The sequence below is a fragment of the Electrophorus electricus genome, chromosome 6 (genome assembly GCF_041902795.1).
Source record: "Electrophorus electricus isolate QZ-2024a chromosome 6, ASM4190279v1, whole genome shotgun sequence".
Taxonomy (NCBI): Eukaryota; Metazoa; Chordata; class Actinopteri; order Gymnotiformes; family Gymnotidae; genus Electrophorus; species Electrophorus electricus.
In genome coordinates, this window is record NC_137502.1 from 1,958,535 (window position 1) to 1,969,034 (window position 10,500).

General features: G+C 41.9%; 2 protein-coding genes across 4 annotated transcripts in view; both read right to left on the bottom strand.

Annotated features, from left to right (window-relative positions):
- Positions 1-5,605, bottom strand: part of polr3b (polymerase (RNA) III (DNA directed) polypeptide B) — a 37,312-nt gene extending 31,707 nt beyond the window's left edge. For all 3 annotated transcript variants that reach the window (XM_027029861.3, XM_081715877.1, XM_081715878.1), the window contains exon 1: positions 5,458-5,605. In XM_027029861.3, coding sequence (XP_026885662.1) covers positions 5,458-5,526 — 69 coding nt within the window. In that variant the 5' untranslated portion in view covers positions 5,527-5,605. The remainder of the gene's footprint in view (positions 1-5,457) is intronic.
- An 843-nt stretch (positions 5,606-6,448) lies between these two features.
- endouc (endonuclease, polyU-specific C) lies at positions 6,449-10,035 on the bottom strand. The gene is made up of 8 exons (XM_027029865.3): positions 9,764-10,035; positions 9,534-9,593; positions 9,324-9,423; positions 9,014-9,125; positions 8,138-8,259; positions 7,914-8,026; positions 7,648-7,792; positions 6,449-7,178 (listed from the first exon to the last, which is right to left on the bottom strand). Exons 1-8 carry the CDS (start codon positions 9,772-9,774, stop codon positions 6,918-6,920), a joined length of 924 nt encoding a protein of 307 aa, XP_026885666.2. The 5' UTR covers positions 9,775-10,035; the 3' UTR covers positions 6,449-6,917.
- Positions 10,036-10,500: the final 465 nt, after the last annotated feature.

Genomic DNA, 10,500 nt, shown 5'->3' on the forward strand with positions numbered 1-10,500 from the left:
TCCACACACACACACACACGTTATACATACATACACTCTCCACACACACACACACACGTTATACATACATACACTCTCCACACACACACACACACACACACACACACACACGTTATACATACATACACTCTCCACACACACACACACACACACACACACGTTATACATACATACACTCTCCACACACACACACACACGTTATACATACATACACTCTCCACACACACACACACACACGTTATACATACATACACTCAGCACACACACACGTTATACATACATACACTCTCCACACACACACACACACACGTTATACATACATACACTCTCCACACACACACACACGTTATACATACATACACTCTCCACACACACACACACACACACACACACACACACACACACGTTATACATACATACACTCTCCACACACACACACACGTTATACATACATACACTCTCCACACACACACACACGTTATACATACATACACTCTCCACACACACACACACGTTATACATACATACACTCTCCACACACACACACACGTTATACATACATACACTCTCCACACACACACACACACACGTTATACATACATACACTCTCCACACACACACACACACACACACACACACACACACACACACACGTTATACATACATACACTCTCCACACACACACACACACACACACACGTTATACATACATACACTCTCCACACACACACACGTTATACATACATACACTCTCCACACACACACACACGTTATACATACATACACTCTCCACACACACACACACGTTATACATACATACTCTCCACACACACACACACGTTATACATACATACACTCTCCACACACACACACACGTTATACATACATACACTCTCCACACACACACACACACACACGTTATACATACATACACTCTCCACACACACACACACACACACACACGTTATACATACATACACTCTCCACACACACACACACACACACACGTTATACATACATACACTCTCCACACACACACAGACACACACACGTTATACATACATACACTCTCCACACACACACACACACACGTTATACATACATACACTCTCCACACACACACACACACACGTTATACATACATACACTCTCCACACACACACACACACGTTATACATACATACACTCTCCACACACACACACACACACGTTATACATACATACACTCTCCACACACACACACGTTATACATACATACACTCTCCACACACACACGTTATACATACATACACTCTCCACACACACACACGTTATACATACATACACTCTCCACACACACACACGTTATACATACATACACTCTCCACACACACGTTATACATACATACACTCTCCACACACACGTTATACATACATACACTCTCCACACACACGTTATACATACATACACTCTCCACACACACGTTATACATACATACACTCTCCACACACACGTTATACATACATACACTCTCCACACACACACACACGTTATACATACATACACTCTCCACACACACACACACACGTTATACATACATACACTCTCCACACACACACACACGTTATACATACATACACTCTCCACACACACACACACGTTATACATACATACACTCTCCACACACACACACACGTTATACATACATACACTCTCCACACACACACACACACACGTTATACATACATACACTCTCCACACACACACACACACACACGTTATACATACATACACTCTCCACACACACACGTTATACATACATACACTCTCCACACACACACACACACACACACACGTTATACATACATACACTCTCCACACACACACAGACACACACACGTTATACATACATACACTCTCCACACACACACACACACACGTTATACATACATACACTCTCCACACACACACACACACACACGTTATACATACATACACTCTCCACACACACACACACACACACACGTTATACATACATACACTCTCCACACACACACACACACGTTATACATACATACACTCTCCACACACACACACGTTATACATACATACACTCTCCACACACACGTTATACATACATACACTCTCCACACACACGTTATACATACATACACTCTCCACACACACGTTATACATACATACACTCTCCACACACACGTTATACATACATACACTCTCCACACACACGTTATACATACATACACTCTCCACACACACGTTATACATACATACACTCTCCACACACACGTTATACATACATACACTCTCCACACACACGTTATACATACATACACTCTCCACACACACGTTATACATACATACACTCTCCACACACACACTATACATACATACACTCTCCACACACACACACGTTATACATACATACACTCTCCACACACACACACACACACACACGTTATACATACATACACTCTCCACACACACACACACACGTTATACATACATACACTCTCCACACACACACACACACGTTATACATACATACACTCTCCACACACACACACACACACACGTTATACATACATACACTCTCCACACACACACACACGTTATACATACATACACTCTCCACACACACACACGTTATACATACATACACTCTCCACACACACACACGTTATACATACATACACTCTCCACACACACACACGTTATACATACATACACTCTCCACACACACACACGTTATACATACATACACTCTCCACACACACACGTTATACATACATACACTCTCCACACACACGTTATACATACATACACTCTCCACACACACGTTATACATACATACACTCTCCACACACACGTTATACATACATACACTCTCCACACACACGTTATACATACATACACTCTCCACACACACGTTATACATACATACACTCTCCACACACACACACACACGTTATACATACACTCTCCACACACACACACACGTTATACATACATACACTCTCCACACACACACACGTCATACATACATACACTCTCCACACACACACACGTCATACATGCATACACCCTCTATACACACACACACGTCATACATACATACACCCTCTATACACACACGTCATACATACATACACCCTCTATACACACACGTCATACATACATACACCCTCTATACACACACGTCATACATACATACACCCTCTATACACACACGTCATACATACATACACCCTCTATACACACACGTCATACATACATACACCCTCTATACACACACGTCATACATACATACACCCTCTATACACACACACGTCATACATACATACACCCTCTATACACACACACACGTCATACATACATACACCCTCCACACACACGTTATACATACATACACTCTCCACACACACGTTATACATACATACACTCTCCACACACACACACACGTTATACATACATACACTCTCCACACACACACACGTTATACATACATACTCTCCACACACACACACACGTTATACATACATACACTCTCCACACACACACACACACACGTTATACATACATACACTCTCCACACACACACACACACACGTTATACATACATACTCTCCACACACACACACACGTTATACATACATACACTCTCCACACACACACACACACACGTTATACATACATACACTCTCCACACACACACACACGTTATACATACATACACTCTCCACACACACACACGTCATACATGCATACACCCTCTATACACACACACACGTCATACATACATACACCCTCTATACACACACGTCATACATACATACACCCTCTATACACACACGTCATACATACATACACCCTCTATACACACACGTCATACATACATACACCCTCTATACACACACGTCATACATACATACACCCTCTATACACACACGTCATACATACATACACCCTCTATACACACACACGTCATACATACATACACCCTCTATACACACACACGTCATACATACATACACCCTCTATACACACACACACGTCATACATACATACACCCTCCACACACACGTTATACATACATACACTCTCCACACACACGTTATACATACATACACTCTCCACACACACACACACGTTATACATACATACACTCTCCACACACACACACGTTATACATACATACTCTCCACACACACACACACGTTATACATACATACACTCTCCACACACACACACACACACGTTATACATACATACACTCTCCACACACACACACACGTTATACATACATACTCTCCACACACACACACACGTTATACATACATACACTCTCCACACACACACACACACACGTTATACATACATACACTCTCCACACACACACACACGTTATACATACATACACTCTCCACACACACACACACGTCATACATACATACACTCTCCACACACACACACGTCATACATGCATACACCCTCTATACACACACGTCATACATGCATACACCCTCTATACACACACGTCATACATGCATACACCCTCTATACACACACGTCATACATGCATACACCCTCTATACACACACGTCATACATGCATACACCCTCTATACACACACGTCATACATGCATACACCCTCTATACACACACGTTATACATGCATACACCCTCTATACACACACGTCATACATGCATACACCCTCTATACACACACACACGTCATACATACATACACCCTCTATACACACACGTCATACATACATACACCCTCTATACACACACGTCATACATACATACACCCTCTATACACACACGTCATACATACATACACCCTCTATACACACACATCATACATACATACACCCTCTATACACACACACGTCATACATACATACACCCTCTATACACACACACGTCATACATACATACACCCTCTATACACACACACGTCATACATACATACACCCTCTATACACACACACGTCATACATACATACACCCTCTATACACACACGTCATACATACATACACCCTCTATACACACACGTCATACTTACATACACCCTCTATACACACACGTCATACATACATACACAATCTCTGTACACACACACACACACACACACACGTCATACATACATACACACACACACACACACACACACTATACACGTCATACATACACACCCTTTCTATACACGTCATACATACATACATACATACACACACACACACACTATACATACATACACACCCTCTACACACACACGTTATACATACATACACACCCTCTCTACACACACACGTTATACGCACACACGCACGCACACACACACGCTATACACACAGCTCGAGACAGGCAACGTGAAAAGGGCCCGGCTTGTGCAGACAGCTAGCGTGAGCCTCGTCACGCCAACGTGCTATAGCGCGCGCGCGACGGGTACCTCGACCGTGTCCACGGGAGCCGCGAGCTGGTGGGGTGACATGTCCCCGAACTCGTCCAGCACGTCCATGACGCTCAATGCTTCTCGCGCAACAAGCCGCTCGCACTCATGTCACTATAGACACTCCAAACGGAAATTCCGTGCACACGTGAACTGTGTGGTGTGACACGAAAAGCACACCGGGCTAAAAAGACTCCAAGAAAACCATTAGTTCCACTCCCATGCAACGCCGCCCAAATTAAACTCCATGTGGATGAGTTTTGTTTTTGTTTTTAAACAATCTGTCTATGTTCAGCAAATTAACAGAAGTATTAACTTTGCTCCTAATCCTTCTCAACCAAGATATACTGTAAGTCCAACAATAAAACCGCATTTCAGTACGCTGAAATCAGAAATATTTAAAAACAGAATCTAAATAAATATGATGGAAATCTGCCATTTTACTGATGATGATGGAATGTTCTCAGTGTAAAAGCAGACAAGCAAACACCTCCAGACTTATTGGGGTTTGTTTTTACTGTAACATGATGAAAAAGTTAAATAAGAGAGAGTGAGATTTAAAATAAATGTGAAGATCATCAGAATTAAAAACAGCAAGATCGTTGGCATGTTAATTACCCAATTTACATCCAGCCATGCATCTCACTCATTCAAATTAAAAGGCTTCCCACATAAATACCTCAAAATTACTCTCGCAAGGCTTTATTGAAATATTTGGCAAATGTTTTAGTATTAAACAAAATTCATGAACTCCTCCCCTTAGCCCACTGGATTTTATAGAAATAGACTATATAAATGCATATTATTAAGGGATGGTTTACTAGAAACGTCATTTAAAGTAACTACATGATGATTCTATGACTGTAATTTGAATTCTATACTTATTGTGTAACTCTTATTATTGTCTTTGTTGATACAATTAATTTTTACATCTTTTACACTACCAACTTTATCCCAAGATGGGAAAATACGAAACGTATTCCCCCAGGCAAAAGGTAAAAAGGTCAAATCCAGTTTATTGTGTCCACCACCGTCATTAGGTAGGCAAATAAAACAAAAACACAACTTGATGAACAACAAAAGTCAAGAAACAAAAGCTTTGTTCATGGTAAGATGTCTACATATGTTCCAGTAAACACAAGAGAATGATTTGAAAAGAAGAAATAAGATCTCCATATACAATAAGAAGCTAAAATGTATATCCAGAAAGTTGAAGTCTGTTAACAAAGTAAATTTTTTTTGTATTTTTAATATGCTTCCCCTGTTAATGTTCTTTTATTATGCCTTTTAATATTTAAAAATTATTTTAATATTTTTAATATTAAAAAAATGTCTTCCTACTTTTTGTTTCATATAAAACAAAAGTGAAATAAAAAATCCTGCACAAAACAGGGTCTCGACACGGCTGTTAGATGTTCAGCGGACACGCAGGACGCCCTATATGCGAGACGCGGAACGTCCTATATGCGTCTGTTGTTGATACTGAGCAGCTTGGGGTAGGATGTCCCAATGGAGCGTCCATGCCGGTGAACCACCAGCTCCATCTGGTACTTGTCCATGTTCACTATGGCAACGGTGGTCTTCACAGTGGATGTGAGGAAGAGGATGGTGAAGACGGCCATCTCGAATTCGGGACTCACGCCGACGAAGGTGCTGCCTACGGGCTTGACCAGGCCGTGCCAGCTGAACTGCACGTTCAGCATGTGGTCGTCCGCGCTAGGCTAAAGTGGGAGAGAGCAAGATATGGGGGAGACATCAGATATGTAACATGTTTTCATTTGATGTTTTAATTTGTACGTAAAGCAGAATATTTTTATTTGCTGTCTATACTTTAAAGGGATTATATGTAGGGACTTTTATTTTACACAGCCCTGTGTCTGTTTCAGACATCAGTTCAGTAGTATTTAAGCCTTTACCATGTTCCTGGATCAGGGTTCAGTTCAGTAGTATTTAAGCCTTTACCATGTTCCTGGATCAGGCTTCAGTTCAGTAGTATTTAAGCCTTTACCATGTTCCTGGATCAGGCTTCAGTTCAGTAGTATTTAAGCCTTTACCATGTTCCTGGATCAGGCTTCAGTTCAGTAGTATTTAAGCCTTTACCATGTTCCTGGATCAGGCTTCAGTTCAGTAGTATTTAAGCTTTACCATGTTCCTGGATCAGGCTTCAGTTCAGTAGTATTTAAGCTTTACCATGTTCCTGGATTTGTAGCCCTTGTAATCGAGGAGATTCTGCTTCTCCTGGAGGTAGAACTGAACCCAGTTGTGGAGGCCCATGATTTCATTCCCAAACTTGGTCTCGCCAACAAATACATGCTCGAACCCACTGGAGTCCTCCCTGGTTAGATTAGAGAAAGTAATTATTCCACAATTATTCTATTACACTATTCTGTTCCACTTTGTTCTACATATATCTTTTTGCTGGAGTGTGTGTGTGTGTGTGTGTGTGTGTGGCTCACCCGCCACTTCTGTCTCTGTGGTAAAGACGAAACCACATGTAGTACAGCTGATCCTTGAACTGTCTCAGGTCTGAGTTAGACTTGCCCTTACGCACTAAATACTGGTGAGTATACTGAAGAAGAACAACAGATACATAATGCTCAGACATGTGATGGGTGTTCTCTTATCAGTAAGTCAGACGTCACGGCGGATGGGCTGGACTGCATGTCAGTGCCGTGTCTACCTTCATCACTGCTGTGTTCAGAATGGCGTCCAGGAAGGCACCATTCTCAGATTTCTCCTCTTCAGTCACCCTCTCGGACACACCGGTGGATCTCTCATAGTTATCCAGCAGCTTCATAAAACCTCAGAGACGTGAGACAGTGAGAGTGAGAAAGTGAGAGTGAGACAGTTTGATAAACCTAGACATCTGCCCTTAAAACTAGACAAGGGTCAACGCCCAACTAACTGTGGGTCAACTAACTGTCTTTAACTTGAGCTGAATTACTTGCAAGTGAACATCTGAGCCTTACGAACGCTCATTTCCATCTGATCAACGTGACCATGGTATTTATAAACACAAACACCATCATCTTCAATGGATTTTCGTTTATAGAAATATCACCTAAAAGATTACAGACAATGTGTTTCAGATCATTTATTCCATCTGGTAGAGTTTGGTTTCAGATTTGAATCCAACGTATGAAATATCACATTAAAACATTCAATATTCTAAGCTCAGTTTTTGCATCAAATGAATGCACAACGAATAAAGTGTCCTTTGTAACAAAGCACGCCTTAGACCTTGGGCAATGAGAACACAAACCACACTTTTATATTGAAACCAGGACTGTCTCAAATGCAATTATGTTACATAAAGGGTCTCGGCACGTCTATAGGGAAGGCATGTCTGGAGCTGTTCCTGAAATAAAAAAAGTTAGTTATTCTCCTACGCTGGATAGGGGAAAACGCAGCGTCAGGCAGGACGTTGACGCCTTCACAGAGGCGCTGCATGCTGTAACAGGGCAGACGAGCCTACACGTCTGCCCTGAGGATACCCGGAAGGACAGAAAAGAAACTGGAGACGTTCCCAGATGAAAAAGGTCTGCTCTCTACTCACGGGCATACGTCAGGGTGGAACTGAGTTTGTTCTCGTTGACATAAGAGAAGAGAGGAGCCATGGCGTGATCTGTAGCGAAGGTGCTGCCACTGGCTATATAACCAGCTTTGCCCTGCAGATAGATGGCAACCCTGAGACCCCAAAAGAAAACGGATGCACAAGCCACCTTTGTCCTTTATATCCAAGTAAAACCATCGTGTTTATAATTGCTATGACACAGAAAACAAAGATATTTATAATGACAGTGTAATTATTAGTGCGCACTGATATGTAATGGTCGTTTAATGATATGGACTTCCTCACTGTTTACCTGCGGGGAGAGCCTATAGTCTGTCCCAGCCTTGAAACGATTCACATCCAACTTCCAGAGCTGGTTGAACACATCCGACAGCTCCTGGTTCACAGTTTGGCTGCAGGTTTGCACAAGTTCATTTCAGAAGGTTGTCTGCACTAAGAACACTGTTCAACATCGCAAATGTGTCCGTGTCTAAGACGTTATAAGTGAACTGGGGAAAAGTACCTCGATGCATCAGTATATGCGAACAATACCAAAAGCACGACGAAAGTCCCGCAGTCCTGCCTGGAAGGGGATTAACATCAGTATCACGGCTCTCCACAACACACGACTGCTTTACTAAAGTCATTACACTCTCCGCTGGCTAAACTCTCCCCGTAAAATCTCTCTTGACATTTTCCGAGGGTTTACGACGTCAAGTATGTATGTAAAGAGAATAAAGGAACCGCACATACCCCCGAACCATTGTGCTCCGTTATGCTTCACTCCGTGCACTGGAAAGTTAGAGGTCCTGGAGGCTCAACCCTCCCTCTACGGCTGCTCCAACTGACTGTCTAAACACACCCTGCTGCAGTTAGATGCTTTAACTTAGACGTCTAGCTTGGCCTTCAGACGGGGGTTTAATGGAGTTTCATGTGAGTAGCCTAGATCTGATTACGTTAGGATAAATGACGGTTGGCATCCTGTATGAAAAGCTCAGTTAACACAATCGGTCGCCCGGTTTTGGTTGTTAAAGTTGTGTTTTGTTTGTATCCCTTAAAGGGTTAAAGTCCCACTTTCTCGGCAGCACAAAAACAACCCAACACAATAATCTTCGCCTATGCGCCGATCCGCTAGCAGGCGGCGCTGCAAGTCCTGCCGGCACGTTATACCTCAGAAAAGAGGCAACAAGTCATTTATATCACCAAGAAACAACAATTTTTATAGAAGTAACTTTAAAAAATATTTTTCTATAAAGTTTAGCTCACATGAGATGAACCATTTAATGCTCTACAGAGTGGCTCTCTCACATGGAGGCGGTCATGTTTAATACATGAAGAATCACTGGAAAAAATACGTATTGATCCTTTAAGTGCCGTCTTTCTGTGAACAACACAGAAGTGTAAATTCGAGGTAGGCAATAACCGAACAACTTCATTATCTATCAGTGAGCTTCCCAATGCTATTACCATTCAAAAACGACGCATATTTA